This window comes from Sarcophilus harrisii, chromosome 2 (genome assembly GCF_902635505.1).
Source record: "Sarcophilus harrisii chromosome 2, mSarHar1.11, whole genome shotgun sequence".
Taxonomy (NCBI): Eukaryota; Metazoa; Chordata; class Mammalia; order Dasyuromorphia; family Dasyuridae; genus Sarcophilus; species Sarcophilus harrisii.
In genome coordinates this window covers 626,617,431-626,636,935 of record NC_045427.1, presented here as the reverse complement: position 1 = coordinate 626,636,935, position 19,505 = coordinate 626,617,431, and the positions used below count along the sequence as shown (strand labels likewise).

Sequence of the window (19,505 nt, the reverse complement as noted above, 5' to 3'; positions counted from 1 at the left end):
AATTAACTGCTTTTGTAGATTAGGAAAAATCTGATTTTAAATATCTAATTTCTTGATCATTGGCCAAAGTTCTCTAGAAGCTAATATAAACTCTAGAGAGAATTTGAATACCATTAGAATAAAAGATCGCTGAGGACAGAAACTGTGTTTTTCTCTTGTACTTGGCACAGTGTCTGGTTCACTTAATAAATGATTGTTGACTTGTTGAAATCATTCTAGCTACACAGTTTTAACCTATTGAGAGTGATGATATGTTTCCTATTGGGAAACGTTGTGATGATATGGATTTGAATATTCAGATAATTAAGGAATCACTTAAAATGGCTATCATCTTACTTCCATACAAGACTATAAACTAATTAACTTTCCCAAGATCCTTCTTGGTCTCTGATTATCTAATAAATACCAGACATAATCACATTTCCAAATGAGTTCTTAGTATATTCACCTAGATCTACTACCACTTTTAGATGATATGCAAAATAATCAGAAATTTGTTCAAATTAACTTGACTCCCACAGCGGGTAATGGACTTGAATTTCTATCCTTTTGCTCCTCAGCTCCCTAACTTTCTAAGTATTAGTATAGTGGATTTGTGTTGAGCAATTTTTTAGTTGTCCTTTCAACATACTGGCCTTCCCCATCATCTTAGATTGACATTTAACTTCATAGAGCTTTTGTGACAACTTTATATATCTTTCACTGAATCCAACTACAAGCCATAAGTACAAGCCTTAAAAAGTAGCATATTCAAGAGTAGCATATTTGATTTTGTAAAAACCAGAGTGTAGCTAAAGATTCAGCTTAATTTTAACTTGGTCTAAGCTGGCCTGTTTGCTTTTCTCTTTGAACATCACTCAAAGAGTGGAAGTGTACCCATGTTTAAATTTTATTTCAGCCTGACATGCCCTTTTGTAATTGTACAAATAGCTCTGTCTGACTGTCATGTTAGATTACAATATGGATTTAAATGCCTTCAAGTCAGACAAGTCAAATACTGGGTCATAAGTCAACATTTAACAGAAGAAATGGGATATTAATGGAATTAAATTTGAAATCTTTAAAGCTAAAAATTGGTATACCAACAGAAGGAAAAAATTGAGATTTTCATCTATGTCACCATCTTCCCCTATGTAAGAAAAGAGGTGTATGTTATCATGATATTTCTACCTTGTAAACATTGAGGAGTTCTAAAATTTTATTGGCATGAATAATAAATTGTGTTTTCCAGGTGTGAAAGACAAGAAATGTCATAGTGTTTAGCATTGGTTATTAGGGGGCATACTCCTGGAAAGTTTGGTATGACTCTTTTCATTGCAGAAAAGCAAAACAAAACAAAACAAAAAAACAAAAAACAAAAACAAAAAAAAAGATGAGTTTTATTGGTTAGGACCCAATGGATCCTATTCATGCAATAACAATAAAATATATCTATGCTATGATTTTCAGTTACAAACACAATTTATAACAGAATCTCAGAATCAACAGTGATCTAACATGCCATCTAGTTTCTTCAAGCTTGGTCTACAATCACCAGTACACTATAATTAAAATATACTTGAAAATGTTCAATCACTAGAAACTCTACCTTTCTCAAAGTAATACATTCTATTTTGGAAAGGTTATACAGTAAATAGAGCTCTGGGCCTGGATCATGAAGGCTCATCTTCATGAATTCAAATTCTGCCACAAACACTTAACTCAGGAATCCTGGTCAAATCACTTAAATTACATAACCTTATTTGCCTCAATTTCTTCCTCTATAAAATGAAATAGAGAAGAAAATGGCAAATCAGTCAAATAGCACTAAACAATTGTTAGGAAGCTTTTTTTCACAAGGATAAGGATAGGCACTAGACCTGTGATTTCATTTGCATCGGGAGAAAGCTCATTACCTCTTGCAGCTTGGTACCTTCTTTTCAAATCTTAAAAAGTTGCCAAGGATGCTCAGCAGTTAAGTGATTTCTTCAGAGTGACATAGTATCAGAAGAAGATGCATGTCTTCTTGGTTTTGAAGTCATCTCTATAGTCACTAAGTCAATCTGTCTTTTGATATCATGCTTATAAAAAACTAAAATTCACTATTGAGCTAATTCCTCCCATTATTCCTAAATATATCCTCTGATATCAGGGTCTAATCTTTCTTCCACATGAAAATCCTTTAAATACTTGAAGATGGCTATAATATCTGTATTGTTTTTTTTTTTTTTTGAAAAATATCCCCAGTTCCTTAAAATTTTCTTCATATTTTAAAATACAGAAATTTCATTAGTTTTGTTGGACTCTGTAGTTTGTATCATGGCATGGAAATGGCCTTCAAAAATATGACATCTAAAAATTATATAATATATAAAAATGAATAAAATATAACACACCTGAAGTGCCTAAAAATGGGAGCAAAGATGGGGAGCACTATCCCTGTAGTGTTGGATAGCATATTTTTTTTCCAATGCAAAATTATAGTATTGTGGATTTTTTATTGCCTGTTGGAAAACTGTTGACTCATTTTGTTTGTAGATCTGACATCGTCATTGGAATCTGCTATCCATCTTATATATTTTATTTGTGAAGATTTTTTAAACAAGCAGAGAGATTCCCATTTATCCTGATTAAAGTACACTTTCTTAGAATTTCACAACAATTTGGATTATTGAGATCACTGGATCCTATTTCTGTCTTCCAATATGTGACTGATTTCTTTCCCTCTCTTGACCTCCTCCCCCTTCACCAGATTTATAATTTCTGCAAATTTGGCAAGATTGCTTTTTATATCTTCATCCAGTGCATTGAAAATTGAATAGCACAAGGCCAAAGATTGATACTGAGGGTAGAAGTTTAGGGAGTGAACTATTGGTGATTTCCCTCCAAGTTGACCTCTCTACCAAAACAGATCAAATTGCAAAATTATCTTTGCCATACACAGCATAACATAACCATTTTGATCTGCTCATAGACTACAAAACAAAACAAAATAAAAACAAAGAAAAAAGTGAATGAAAGCCCAAATTTTCTTATGACACACACTGGCTGTATGACTATGCAAATAAAGTATTCTTTCAATATCTCAGGAAATTCCTCAGGTTGTATAAATTACAGAATATATATATGTATATTATATATATATGTATATTATATATATATGTATATTATATATATATGTATATTATATATATATATATATATATTCCTGTGTTGGTGTAAGGACTATCTTTATGAGGAGTTCCCTACATAGACAAAATCATAGATCCAAAACAACAACAACAAAATAAAATCATCTCTTATTTTCCCACAACAAGAACAGTAGAGGCCTTTTGATATAGTCTACTGAAATCAAATTAGGCTATATGCACAGCATTTTTATCTGCCAATACAGTTAATCTGCTAAAATGGAAATTATAATAACAGTCTGGCATGAATTTGAGTTGATCAAGCCATATTGGTTCTTAATGATTTCTATTTCCCTTTCTAAATTTTTATAAACCATCCCTCCAATTTACATACATACATTTTTTTTGATAAAAATTGAAATTAAAACTAACAATGTTTAGTTCTCTTCATTTTTCATTGAAAACCAGAACATTCTCCCTTTTCAAGAGGTATGGATTACCTTTTAAAGAATATCTTGTTAAAGGCACTGACAATGGACCAGTTGATTATGTCTGGCTGTTCTTTCAGTAAACTAGGGTGGAATTTTTAAAGCTGTTGATTTGGACTTATCAATGTCATCCTGATCTCATATCTTATCTTTTAACTTACTTTGCATTTCAATTGCATATTAACGATCTTTGGTATAGTCTCATCCTACTATCCTCATGTAAAGATTGTTCTCTTTAGAAAAGAAGAAAATGGAAGTATGAAGTGATTGCCTTCTCACTATCATTACTTATCATTTTCCCAAATGCCCTAAGAAAAAGTTCTATCACTTATTTAATATTTTATTTTCTTATCTAAAAATACGTCTCCACTACCTTTTGCCATTCTTCACATTCATCATGGGTCTCTTTTGAAGTTAAACCCTGAGGAAACAATTTTTTTAAATTATTTTTTTAAAATTTTAAGTACCAAGTTCTCCTCATCCTAACTGCTCCCATAGAAATTATAAAGGCAAAGAATATGATGCAAATAATACAAATGAAGATATGCAGAAATAGTTTCATTTTTTAAAAAGTAGTTTCAGTCAAGCCTGACTCTTCACAATTCATCTGGGGTTTTCTTGGCAAAGAAACTGGAATGGTTTGCCATTTCCTTTTCCAGATCATTTTACATTTGAGGAAACTGAGACAGATAGGGTTAAGTGACTTACCCAGGATCATACAGCTAGTAAGTGTCTGAGGCACATGGCACTCTATCCCCCATATTTAATTTAAAAATATTTTTTCCACAAAAAGAACTACTGATATTTTTAAACATATACTTTCATCCCCTGCCTCTGTCTCTTTTTTGATTTCTTTAGAGTACCGGCTTAGCAGTGGTATTGCTGAGACAAAGAATATACACAGTTTTATAGCCCTTTGGGCATAGTTCTAAATTGTTCTTTAGAATGAGTAAACTGGTTTAGGACTTCACCAACATTGCATTAGTGTACCAATTTTCCCACATTCCCACTAGAAATTGTCATTTTATTTTCTAGCATGTTAGTCAACCTGATAGGAAGAGGAGATATCTCAAAGTTGTTTTAATTTGCCTTACTGTAATGATTTAGAACATTTTTAAATGAATATGGATAAATTTATTTTTTTCTGAAAATTGCCTATTCATATCATTTGACCATTTATTAATTGAGAAATGGCTCTTTCCCCCCAAACTTACTTCATTTCCCCATATATTTGAGAAGTGAGACCTTTATCAGAAAATCTGCTATAAATTTTCCCCTCAGTTTCCTGTTTTTCTTCTAATTTTGATGGCATTAGTTTTGTTCGTGCAAAGATTTATTAAATTTCATGTAATCAAAGTTAATCAATTTATTTATTATGATTCTATCTCTTTTAATCATGTTTAAAATTATTTTAAACTTCAATACAAAAGAAGAAAAATAAAAACCAAAGCCATTTTAAACTTCAATACAAAATAAGAAAAATAAAAACCGAAGCCATTTGAACAGCAAAAGATAAAAGAAAATTCAAAATATAAAAGGATAAATTTCCAGTTCAAGAAATCCTATATAATAAATGCTACACATTATGTTCAGAGTTGTCTTTTTTTCCTTGTAAATTTCTTTTGCTCTTTGCTGTGCACTTTTAATTTTATTTTTTCCTTCCTGCCCCAGACCCTAGGAACGTTATCATTAAGCGTAGATATATCTATTCATCTATACGGAAATCTAGATATACACACAGATATAAATGTATATACATATAAAAACCCTAGATATCTAAAATCATATACATAAATATATATACATATACATAACTGTAATATGTCTATTTTCACTTGTCCCTATTTCTCTGAAGGTAAATAGCATTTTTCTTTCTAAGTCTAAGTCTTTTCACATTTTTCTAGATTCACCAGGTTGCCATTTCCTACTTCTCAGCAATTTTCCAATATTATGCTATCAAGTTATTGTAAATATTCTAAAACAGCATGTTAAATAATCTGAACCAATATGGTTGACATATAATGTAGTTTCTCTATATTTCTCTTTTAATTAAATCTGTTTTAGCTTTCACTTTGAGATCATGATTATTAATCCTTCTTTTTCATATATAAAACATTCTGGTTCTGATTTTTATTTGTGCGCATCTGTCATTTTTATGATATTTTCTAAAATTTTTATTGAGTGCAAATTTTTAATCTACTATCTGTTTTCAATTTATGGGTAAATTTATCCAATACACATTTCAAGCTATAATTATTCGTTGTTCATTTTTCTCCCTCCTATTTTTTCCCTTATTCTTTTTACCCTATTCCTATTCCTCTTTATTCCTCTTCTTTGTTCCTATCTGTCACCCAATTCATATATCTCCAGAATCTTCTAATTCTACCCATTACTTTACTTGCCTATTATTTAATTTACTCTCTCCAAGAATCCTTCTCTTATGCTCTCCCCCCATCCTACCCCTGCTCTCTTCTTTCTGTCTGAATTTTAAAAATCTTTTACACCTTCCAAATACATATGTTGTTCTCCCTTTATCCCATGCCATTTTATATCCTCTTATTCTATCCCCTCACCTTTTTATTTATAAATTTAGAAGATTTTTGTTACTTTCTAAATGTATATGTTGTTTTCTCTTTAACCCAGATCTGATATGAATAAAGTTCCCTCTAAAAATCATTCTCTTATCCTCCCTCTACTCCTTATACCATTGCTCTCTTAGTTATTTCTAATTTAGAAGAGTTTCATATATACATACATATAAACATGCATATATACATATAATATATATGTATACATGTACTTATATGTGTGCATATACATATATCTATATACAAACACATATGTATGTATTGCTCCCTCATTAACCTATCCCAATGTGAATAGAGTTCCAGAACTACCATTTCTCTTCCCTTACCCAATTCCTCAGTGTCAAATTTTCCTCTCAAACCTCAATTATGAGATAATTACTCTTTTTACTTTTCCTACAGAATTTTGTTTTGTAGAATCACAGCATATTCAGCTCTACCCCGATCTTTCTTTGGAACTACCTAATTACTAAAAAGAACCTTAAGCAAATGATTTCAATTTCCACATATAAAAAATAAACAATTTGTCCCTATTAAAGCCCTTGTAATTACTCTTTGATGTTTAACTTGTATTTCTCTTGGTTCTTGTATATCAATTTTTCTATTAAGTTGAGTACTTTTTGCAAAACAAAATTCTGAAAGTCTGACAATTCATTCTTCCCCTTTTTCATTCATGATTAAAATTATATTTTAGGGCACAATCCCATTTCTTGATCTTCAATAAATATTTTTTCAAGATCTAAAGTCTTTTAATGTACCTACTGCTATTTCTTGTATGATTCAAATTGTGAATCCATCATACTTGATTTTTTTCTTCTTGGTGTTAATATTTTCTCCTTAACCTGAAGGTTTGGGAATTTGGCTATGATGTGCCTATGAATTTTTCTCTTAAGAGCTCTTTCAAATGGTAATCAGTGAATTTATTTTTATTTCTACTTTCCCTTCTTGTTCTTAACACTTCATGTAAATTCTTTAATCATTTCATATTTTTTGTTTTTTATAATAATAGCCTTTTATTTTCAAATTATATGCAGAGATAGTTTTCAACATTCACTCTTGCAAAACCTTGTGTTCCAAATGTTTCTCCCTTCCTCATCCCCTTCCCCCTTCTCTAGACCGAAAGACATCCTATATAGGTTAAACATGTACAATTCTTCTAAATATATTTACATATTTATCAATCAGCACAAGAAAAATCAGATCAAAAGAAAAAAAATGAGAGAGGAAAAAACAAGCAAGCAAACAACAAAAATAGTGAATAATACATTGTGATCCATATTCAGTGCCCATAGACCTCTCTCTGGATGTGGATGGCTCTCTCCAGCTCTCTCCATCACAAAACTATTGGAATTGCACTGAATCACGTCATTGTTTAAAGGAGTCAAGTTGAACACAAGTTGTTATTCCTGTGTACAATGTTCTTTTGCTTCTACTCATTTCACTTAGCATCAGTTCATATAAGTCTATACAGGTCTTGCTGAATTCAGCCTGCTGACTATTTTTTATAGAACAATAAAAATCCATTAGTTTCATATACCACAATTCATTCAGTCATTCCCCAACTGATGGGCATTCACTAAATTTCCAGTTCCTTGCCACTACAAAAAAGGGCTGCTATAAACACTTTTGCACATGAGTCCCTTTCTCTCCTTTATGATATCATTGGGATACAAACTCAGTGGAAATACTGTTGGATCAAACCAGTTTGATAGGCAAAGGTTTGATAGCCCTTTGGGAATAGTTTCAAATTTCTCTCCAGAATGGTTGGATCAGTTCACAATTCCACCAACAATATATTAGTGTCCCAGTATTCTCATATTCCCCCCCAACATTTATCAATATCTTTTCTTGTCATCTTAGCCATTTTAAGAAGTGTGAAACGATATCTCAGAGTTGTCTTAATTTGAAGTTTTCTAATCAATAGTGATTTAGAGCATTTTTTTTTTCATATGACTAGAAATGGCTTTAATTTCTTCATTTAAATTAATCATTTCTTATACTGTTGTTACAAGATTCTTTTTTTTTTTAAAGTAATCAAAGTCAAGTAGCATGTTTGTTCTTCTTGATCTGTGCTATAGATAAGTTCTTCTTATGAGATATTCCATATTCTTTTTTTTATTCTTTCATTCTTTATATTTTGTTTATAATTTCTTGGCCTCTTCTAATTTTATTTGATTTCCCTTGTCCAAGTCTAATTTTCAAGGACTCCTTTTCTTCCTTAAAATTCTGGAACTCTTTTTTTCCAGCTGGTTGACTTTCTGACAGACTTTCTAGTTTTTGTTGAATAGTGAGTTCTTGACCAAAAGCTTGAGTTTTTGCATTTATCAAATACTAGGTTACAGTGGTCATTTATTTCTATATGTTGTGTGCTTAACCTGTCCCATTGATCAACATTCTGTTTCTTATCTAATACCAGAAAATTTTAATGAATATCGCTTTGTAGTTAACTATAAGACCTCATTGCTAGGCTTCTTTTCTTCATGTTTTTGTCTTTGATTCTTCTTTTAGTCCTTTGAGATTTATTTTATTATTTTTCTATTTTAAAAATCATCCTTTGACAGTTTTATTATTCCTTTTTCATAGTTTGATTATGATTTAGTTATGGCACTGAATAAGTAAAGTAATTTAGTTAGTCTCATCATTTTTTTATATTGGCTTTCTTTACCCATAAGCAATTAATACTTCTCCAATACTTAAATTTTTTCTTTAATTGTGTGAAAACATTTTTGTAACTGCAATTTGTAAACCATATAGTTTCTGTGCATTTTTTTGCCAAGTAAATTTTCAAACATTTTATACTGATTGTGGTCATTTTAAGTGGAATTTCTCTTTTTTTTTCTCTTCCTGTTAGGTTTTGCTGCCTAATATATACAAATGCTATTGATTTATATGGATTTGTTTTATATCCAATAATTTGATTAAAAGTTGCTAATTGTTTCAACAAGAATTTTAATTGATTCTCTTAAATTCTCTAAATATATCATCATGTAAATTTCAAAGAGTTTTCTTTCATCTTTGCCTATTCTTATTCTTTCAATTCTTTTTCTTGGATTATTGATATAGCAAACTTTTTTTTTTCAGCACAATATGGAATAACAGCGGTGATAATGGACATCCTTGCTTCACTTCTGATCTTACTGGAAAGGCACCTAGTTTATCTCCATTACAGATAATGCTTGCTCTTGGTTTTAGATAGAACTACGTGTCATTTTAAGAAAGGCTCCACTTTTTTTTCTGTGCTTTCTAGAATTTTAAATAGGAATGGGTGTTATGTATTTCATCAAGTGTTTTCTCCACATTTATTGATATATTTACATGCTTTTTGGTTGTTTTATTATTGATATGGTCAATTATCCTTATACTTTCCTTTATATTGAATTAGCTTTAAATACTATTCTTGAAAGGTCATGATCCTCTTTTTTTTTTTTTGTCCATGTTCTGTCACCAATATTTATTTCTATCTATATATGTCTCAAAAATTCAAATTGGTTAATGAGATTATTATATAGCCATATTGTTTCTTTGTCTTTCTTATTTAAAGTGCTCTGTTTTGTTGTTTTTATTCTTAACAACTTTCCCTGTGACCTGAACTGACTTCATCTTTAAAGTTTAGATTTATCACTCTCACTTAATCCCATCTCTAAAACCTTCATATCCACCCTCCTAAAATGTAGGGTGCATGCTAGATCAGGGTTTCTTAAAACTTTCCTACTCATGACACCTTTTCACTCAAGAATTTTTATGTGATGCTGAGTCTACAAAATAGGTATACAAATCAAATAATTACTGATAATAAATATTAATTTTCCAATGAACCCTTATGGATTCATAATCCATAGTTTATAAAGCTGGGTTCTAGATAATGCCGTCTTTGTTCTCCTTCTTTATCATGACTTTCAAGAATGAAAAGTGACTTCAAGAGTGTGATATTCCCTCAAAAGTTCCATCATTTTCATTTCAATTGTCAGTTCTTCATTTTTATTCCATCAACATACATATATTAAATGCCAATTATTTTATGGGCAATATGCTAGAGAGAAACTTGTATTTTTTATTTTTTTATTTTTTTGCTGAGGCAATTGGAGTTAAGTGACTTGCCCAGGGTCACATAGCTAGGACATATTACATATCTGAGATTGGATTTGAACTCAGATCCTCTTGACTTCAGGGCCAGCACTCTATCCACTGTGCTATATAGCTGCCCCAGAACCTTTTATTTTTTAAAAGAAAATAATGCTTACCCTCAAGTAGATATTATATATATATATACATATATTATATTGTTTATATATGATTATAATATTGTACATTAGCAACATATTATAATATTATATAACATTTTGAGAGGCACTAATAGATAAAACAATAAAGATCTCATGAAATAATTGGTACTTTAAACTAAGATTTAAAAAAAAATATTAGACATTCTGAGAGATGAAAAGAAATGGGAATATGGGATATGATCTGTAGAAAGGCAAAAAGATGAGAAACAGAATTTTGCATTTGAGGAACAGCAAAAAGGCCATTTTTTTTTTTGAATCCTAAACAATGAAGATAAATGATAACTAGTAAGCCTAGAAAGATAGATTAGGCTTTCAATTTTTGTGGACTTTAAATATCTCATTGGGGTATTTGCATTTGATTCTAGAAGCAATTGGGGATCATCAAAGTTTATTCAATAGGAGAGAAATATAGGGAAAGTCCCTTTGAAATGTTTTAGAGAAATCCCTTTGACAGTTGTGGAGAGAGTAAATGGATTGAGAAGATATTTAAAGCATGTACATTATAAAATTATTGTAATAGTCCAGTCTAGAGATGATGATGACCTGAAATAAGACAGTGGCTCCTTAATTTCAGTGAAAGACAATGATGAAAGGAGGTGAATTTATATGACTTGGCAACTAACTGTATTCAAATGTGTAAGAGGAAGGAACTGAAGGTGACTCACAAGGTGCAATGGTAGGAGACAAGGAAAAATAGTGTGGCTTTGGAGGGAAAATGCCACATTCTGCCATTAATATTTTGAGTGTAAGACTTTTCCAGGACCTCATTTTGGAAATGTTCAAGCTCTGTAGATATTTCAAAATTGGAGCTCAGGAGAGATTCTAGTGCTCAATTCATAAATATGAAAATCAGTAGTGCAGAGATAATGATTGAACCCAAAAGAGCTGATAGCATCCCCAAGAGAGGGTAGAGAGAAATGGAGGGGATAGATTCTTGGGATTTTTCTGACAGTTGAAGATATGATATGAAGGTCCCAAAGAATTTAAAGAAGCATTCATGAAGGAATGAAGAAAAAAACTAAGAGAGAGCACTAACAAAAACTTAAGAGAATAGAGAAATCATCAGAAGAGGATGGTCAATTGTGGCAGATGCTGCACAGCATTAAAAAAAGATAAAAAAAGAAAAGGTGCATTTTTATTTGGCAATGATGAGATCAAATGTGAGTGTGAAGTCTGAGAACACTTGACAAGAGGTTGAGAATCTAGTTCCAGATTGCAGTTTCTCTATCTCTCGCTTTCCCTTTTGAAAAAAAAATAACATTGAGTAAGTTAAGAATATATTAGTTATTTTGCTTTTGCTAGAGAGAGGAAGGTCCATCACAATCACTATGAAAGTCTATTCCATGCAAGCTTATGATTTGTTTTTGACCTTTCTATTTTTTACTGCTCAAGCAATATGTAGAAAAGTCCACTGTTAATATTGCCTCTGTGTCTTTCTTCCTTGACTCCAGTCCAAATACATCCAAATATACTTTATCACATGACTTCCAAATCTCCTTACAAAATATATTAATATAATTTATCATAGCTTGCATTCATTCTTATTTTTTTAATGATGTGTATTTTTGAAAGCCTCATTCCAGTCATATGTACCAATTCCTATAAGCTGTAATTTGTTTTCTTTAATTAGAATCTCCCAGTTGATTGCTTGTGTCATATTTATTTGGATCTAGAAAATCCCTTGCTTTTTGTTACAGGCATTTTTATTTGCTCTCTCTCTTCCCTTCCCCCCATTCCCCTCTTTGAATTCTGGAATACTTGAATTCAATGTCAGCTTTAGATCTCACTATGTAACTTTGGGGAACTCACTTAACCTCTGTCTCAATTTGCTCAAGTGTAAAATAAGGATAATTATGTCATTTATTTCCATTGATTCTTGGGAGGCTCAAATGAGAACATTTTAAAGGTTTTATCACAGAACATGGCACATAGATATTATTATCAGTGCTACAACTATATTCTATAATAGCTACCACCACCACCACTACCACTACTACTACTATTACTATTACTACTAATATTAATTGTATTTAATTGCGACTCTTAGGGAAAATATATGAGGACATTTTCCCTTTGTACCTCTCTTTTCAATTTAAATTACTCTTGGTGAGATTGTAAAGATGGCAACAAAGTATACATGCTCTGGAATTTGTTAATAATAATAACAACAAATAACATTTAATTTATATGAAACTCTATTATTGGTTAAATGTTTTAAATGTCTTAGATTTTTTGATACAATGACCTTCTAATGTAGGCAAAAAAGAATTAATATGCTATTTGGAAGATGAAGAATTGAAACTCAAAGAAGATGCATTTTACTCATGGCCACAGAGCTCATTAATATCAGAGTGGTGGTTGGAACTGAAGTACCTGACTCTAAGCCCAGAATATATTATACCATGCTACTTCTTTTGTTGGGTCTACACCATAATTCCTCTATTTTATGTCATAAGACATAACTTCAAATTCCATTCCTTTCAATTCAATTAGTAGGACCATCTATTTACAATTAGAGAAGACATTAGAGGTAATCTAGTATAAGCTCCTCTCTTTGCAGGTTGGTACACTGAATCCCAGAGAAGTTCAATGACAGACTAAGACTCACACAGCTAGTAAATGAATAAGGTAGGGTTAAAACCCCAATCTTCTTAAGTTAAATTCAAACACTCTATTCATTCTACTACACTACCTCAAATTTAGTTAGACATCTGATGATTTGGACTTTAATCTGTACAAATACTTGCTAGATTCTGGGGATATAAACAGCTCATGTGTTCCATAATTTTATATTCTCCTGGAAAAATAACATGTAATGAGATAAGCTCAAATAAAATTATTTGAGATGAGAAAGAGTTTTAATGAATAATGGTGTCATGGTTCTCAGACACTAATGTTTTAGTGAGTTATTCATTTGCTAAATAGACCCTTCTCTGAAAATCCTTATTGTTAATGGGTAGATGATACATCAATGGTGATAGTGAGATAGAGATGATGGATAGAGATAGACAGAGTTGGATAGGCATTAATAGAATATTTCTCAAGCACTTAGTATATGTTAAGACTGTGATACATTATGAGAGTACAAATAAAACAAAAATTATATTCATGACTTCAAGGATCTTGCCTTACAATGAAAAAAGACAATACAAAAAGTGAAATAAAAAGTGTTGCTGGTGATGAGGTAAAGTCCTCAGAATAAAGAGGTGATCAAGGACTGAATTAAATTTGTTTCAAGCACCTCTTGAAACGTGGGTTCTGGCCAATTCAAAGAGAGGGCCATAGGATAGCAATATCTCCAGAGGAAGAAGGCTGCTAAAGGAAAGTTGAAGAAGTCCAAAGATTGAAGAGAAAATACAGGCATGTAGAATAGCAATTAAGATACTCTCTCTAACCTTAAGTCCCTTTAGGCTCTTATCTAGGACTTTCTTATGCTTAGCAGTGCTTTCTTGGTTTCTTCTTGTAGTCTCACATGTTCATATGTGAATCATTAGAAGATGCTTGTGTTAATTTGGTTTGATATTTTACATAGATTGCCAAATTTGACCTCATGAGAATTTGAAGAAATGGCATGAAATGGAACCTTGCAAGATGACAGCAATATCAGAATAGAAGGAAATTTGAAGATAATCTACTCCAAAGGGCTCATTTTTACAAATGAAAACACTGAAGTCACCACCAGAGATTCAATAAGTCATCCAAAGAGAAAAAGGATTTGAACCTAGATTGTTCCACTTGAAATTTAACATTCTAGTCAAGGCACCATATCCATTGTTGTGATCCGTGACATTTCTCAGAGGAAATTAATTCTCCAGTGAACCTTGTTTCCTGATGAAGAAATATATAGTGATGACATATTTCAAAACAACTAACCCATGCCTAGGAGGCCTGTGAATTTGCAGTAGATTGCCCTATCCATCTGTTCTGCAAGTCTCACTGTAGTTACCAAGAACATATCTCTTAAATAATTAGAAACAAGAAAAGAAACAAAATATGAATAACTTTAATCCTAGGCAAATATTTTTTTTTTAAATCTAGTAATTACATAATCTAAAAGCAAAAAAAAAAATCTCAAAACATTATCTACTCCTATGTAGTTCCATTATTGTCTCCTAGACCAATCTACCAATCTCTCCCTGACTGAGAATCACTTTGGAGGATCCCAAATAATTCATCACCCAGTATTGAATTGAATATTACTAATGAGTTAGAATCTGCTATCTCCAGTGGCCAGACATTTCTTTTCAAAAATATTTTTAACTCAATTTTATTTTATTTTCTCGAATAGTAAGCATTTATTTTCTCCCTCTCCCATCCTTACACTTAAAAATAATGAACACAAAACCCCAGAAGCCAATATGCATACTCAAGCAAAACTAATTCCCATAATGGCCATGTCCAAAATTGTGAGTCTCATTCTGCATAATTTATCCTTCACTTCTCTGTTGGGAATATTTAATTGTTTTGCTTTTGTCTTTATATCCCAAAGCATTTAGCATTATGCTAGAACCTAGTAAACACGTAATAAATGCTTGTAGTTTGCTTGCTTTCTTGATTGATTACATTGAGCTAAAATCTGTCTCATATCTCCTGGTCATTACATGATCTTTATGGTAAAGTAAAGTTATCCAGGACAAGAAATTGTTTCACCTTATGCTTCTCTATTCAGATAAATTATTGCATATTTTGCCAAGCAAAGTAGCTGTTATTCTTTTCTGGTGGACTGCATCCAACTGTGGCTGGCATCTCAAAGTATGTCAACATTGGAGCCCAGTTGTAATGGTAGGAATTTAGTCAGTTAATACTAGTCTAAACAATGTGAATGGAAAAATTCAAAATGTAATGGAGAACATGGAAGTCAATGAAATTAAGACATCCATTTCTAGGGATGTTCTTCCCTTAGGTCACTGATTGTTTATACTTTTAAGCCATCTCTATGGACTTCCCTGAAATCAAGCTCAGAGACTGCTTGTCCATTTTTCTCACTTCTATGTCTTCTCTCCATTAAGTTCTGCCCTTGAAGATGAAAAGAAAGTAGAAAAGCAATTATGATTAGGTATAATAAAAATGGCAGTTAAGCCAAGATACTATTTTTGTGGTGACTGGCAATACTTAATATGTTTCCCTTCAGAAGCTCATACCCATGAACTAATTATTAAGTACTTATATATTCTTGGCAATGGATTAGTTACCATTGCCACATGTGGGTCAAAGCGATCATTTCCCTACCAAAGTACTTGGATCTTAGGGTCATATCACAAAATAATAGATTTGAATTAGAAAGGATATTATAAGCCATATGAGTCAACTCCTTATAAATGAAGAAATTGAAACTCAGATGGGGTAGTGACTTATCCAAGAATGTAGAGACCATTTTCAAACTTGGCATACTTGTCAAACTCAAAAGATTTCCCTGAAAACCTTAGAATGGTTCAACAAAACAAAATACTAAAAATAGCCTCCATCCTTGTTAAGAATCAAATTCTGATTTTGAATCCCCAAAATTATATAAACTAAAAAACATAGCTGAAGCTTAGAGACCACCTAACCCATGAAATTTAGAATTCAATCCTAATTATTTTGTTTGCAAATTCTGTAGTTTTCCTCTTTCATAACAAACCTTATGCTTCCATTTCAGAAGGTCCATGTTTTGAGAATATCTTTTTCAATCAAAGAATATTAAATACATGGTCTGAATTTATATAAAAGGAGTGTATTAGCAGGGAAGGTTAAAGATGTATGTAGGGGTAACTTAAATAATCTGCTTAACAGGATTGTGAAGGAAATAATTTGAGAAGTCTAAAATCATGTATAAATGTGCATTACTTTTGTTTTCATTTTATATTTGATGGAATTCAAGTTAAAATAATCTGGGGACAAGTCCTCAATCTATTCCTTCTTTATTTTTAAATGTCCTGCGGTGATATCATTGTTAATATTATTGTTATTATTATTATTATCCAATATGTTATAATGTATAAGTAAGTAGACTTAGTATAAGAAATATTCATCCCAGATGGAATTTTGCATTCATCCCAGATGGATGCCTTTCAAGTGCAGGCCCTTTTCCCTGTCTCCCCCAACTTATTGATCGACAAGGTCAAGCTCTCTTCAACCAATGCTCAAGAATCTCTGTTTATACTTGTAAACTTTAGAGAAATTTACAAACCTATATTGGTAGAATGAATTTCCTCCTCAGGGAATTCCCTAGATCAAGAGGCCACAGGTACCATGCTACTCCATATGACTAATTCTTATTATTACTATTATCATAATTTTGGCATGGATCACTTAGTCAGAATACCTCATGTCTAATTCTCACCTTGGAAAGCATAAATAATTTGGCCTTGGGGCATAAAAAAATGGAAATGGCAGGAACAACTGGGCATGACTGCCCATGAGAGGATAGAGGAGCCCTTTTCCTGTATATTAGACTGACTGATAGAAGAAGCTGATTCACCAAAAGCTATGCTTGAAAAGGGAAAATTAAGATAAAGAAGAGAAAAGGATTTGAAGACCAACTTAACCTGTTTTGAATTCTCTTTACCAAGATTGAAGCAATTTATAAATATTTACAAAAGGCTTCTGGATTCAGAGCTGAGTTGTTATTCAGTCCTTTTTTTCTCGTGCCCAACTCTTCATGATCCTATATGGGCTTTTCTTGGCAGAGATTCTGAGTGGTTTGCCATTTCCTTCTCCAGATCATTTTATAGAAGAGGAAATTGAGGCAAACGGGGGTAAGTGACTCACCTAGGGTCATATAGTTAGTAAATGTCTGAGTCCAGATTTGAACTCAGAAGGATAAGTCTTCCTGACTCTAGGTCTCAAATCTATTGAGTGTATATTCTATTTGCTTCAGAACTGAGAGCAGTCATTTAATCTAAGCCAGACCTTTCACAAATGAGGAGTGTGAGTATCTGAGAAATTAAAGATGATGTCCTATGTCACACAGGCAGAGTGAAATATAAGCAGGATTCAAACTCTTTATTTCTCCAGTTGTAAAATGATAGGAAAAAAGGTAAATAATTATGACAATAGTTACACTTGTATGATACTTTGGGGCTTGGAAGGCACTGTCATTACAACAACATCTTAATGTATATTGTTTTAAAGTGTTAGTTAGTGTTAATTTTCACATGATATGATAAAGGGAGTTAGAGGAGACATTAATTTCCCCTTTCCTACTTTCCCTTCCTTTTCCATAGAATTTATTCTTGAGTAATTTCCTCATTATGTTCTTCCCCCACTGCAATAAAAGCATAAGTATCATCTCTAAATGAGAACTGGTAGAGCTAATGCCCTACCTTTAGTTATAAGCCACATGGGCACCGACTATGACAGAGGAAATATTAGGCCATTTATGAAAGGGAGGACCTTGGTTAGGTAGTTGAAGATATCTCCTCATTAGGCAGAATCTGGTTATGTTCATCATATCACAGCACATAGAGAACTATTCGTCTTTCCACTTGGATAGTCAATCCTACATGTTTTCATGTTTTGTTTTTCAGGCAAAGAAAGGAAATTATGCCTTTTTGTGGGATGTTGCGGTGGTGGAATATGCAGCCCTGACAGATGATGACTGCTCAGTGACCGTCATTGGCAACAGTATCAGCAGTAAGGGCTATGGCATAGCACTTCAGCATGGCAGCCCCTACAGGGACCTTTTTTCCCAGAGGTAACTTGGACATTGATGAGAGAGGAGGGTTTGCCAGCATGCTATAACAAGGGTGGTTGGTGAGCTAGCATTTTGGGTTTGGGGATTCTCTGAAACTTTCTTTCCAGTTGATGTTTCATGAAGTTAAATAGTATGAGGAGGCAACCACAAGCTTTGCAACCATTGATAAAACTGAAATGGCAAGCATTGAACCCAATAAGAATTTTAACATACTGTCTCTGCTATGAGATGTTAGTCAATGAAAATATTATGTATCTGGTTTGTAGATTGGATTATATAAATTATAGTTTAACTTTCCCTTCTCTTTGCTCTAGGATTTAATTGGTTTAGGGTAAGTGGATCAAAGGATACAAGACAAAAAAACAGATCATTCTTACTATACTTAGAAGCTGCTTAGACTAAGGGAAAGTTGCAGTGATGTCCTTCATGTTCATTGGCTTTCCTTTAGTGTTCATTCTTTTCTATTTTTTCTTCATGGATTAAGCAGTGTTTTCCCCTATTGGGCCTCAAGTTTGTTAGATAATCTCTTTTTCTTGGATTTAGTAGATTGATAAGTAATCTGATTATCATGTTGAAATAAGTATTAATGATATTACTTGCTAAATCTTTATTGACTCCTTCATTCCTCCAGCACTAGAAGGCATTATTTTTTCAATCACTTTTTGGTAGCTTCCAAGAGCACCATGAGAAAAAAAAAACAAAAAACAAACAAAAAAACCCCATAATTTTCTCTACCCAGTGAAGGGCAGCTCAGTATCTAAGGATTAGATGCACTTCATCCTGCTTAAAACACATGAAGATTTATTACCATGGAAGCCAAAGAGGTTAATTCTTGTTATTGTCATATTTGTGATTTCCTCTTGGATTTATTTGAAGAAATGAAAAGAAAAAGAAGTAGAACTAGTGAGGTATCTCTGGTAAGCTCTGGGGACTGAGACACCTCTAAGAACAAAACAGGCTATACAATGACAGTGATATAAGACAATCTCATTGACTTGGCAAACAGGCAAGCTGCCCCTAGGAGAAACAATAATAGATTACTTATCAACACACATTCTATGAAGTGTGATTTTATTCTTTTTCCTTTTGGGTACTATATTTAATTCATCTCTAAGAGGGTAGCAAATCCTTATGTAGGCATTTACACATCTATACACCAACCTGCTAAACGGGAAGGCTATTCTGCACTCTGGGAAAAAGAAAATTCACTCTTTTTTGGTGCAAACTTCCATTGTATAAAACACTGGGATGGATGTTTCTGGACATAGAAAAGTTACTAAGAAATCACTCATATTCTGATGCTCTAGCAATGTAGTGAGAAAGTGATGACAGTGAGAACAAATGAGCCCAATTCTGCTAACATTTGT

The 19,505-nt window shown here is 32.2% G+C and overlaps 1 protein-coding gene across 2 annotated transcripts in view; it reads left to right on the top strand.

The window, feature by feature from the left end:
* GRID1 (glutamate ionotropic receptor delta type subunit 1) overlaps positions 1–19,505 on the top strand; it is a 1,098,515-nt gene that overhangs the window by 1,059,911 nt on the left and 19,099 nt on the right. For both annotated transcript variants that reach the window (XM_031956732.1, XM_031956733.1), the window contains exon 14: positions 17,972–18,138. In XM_031956732.1, the coding sequence (XP_031812592.1) occupies positions 17,972–18,138 (167 nt within the window). The remainder of the gene's footprint in view (positions 1–17,971; positions 18,139–19,505) is intronic.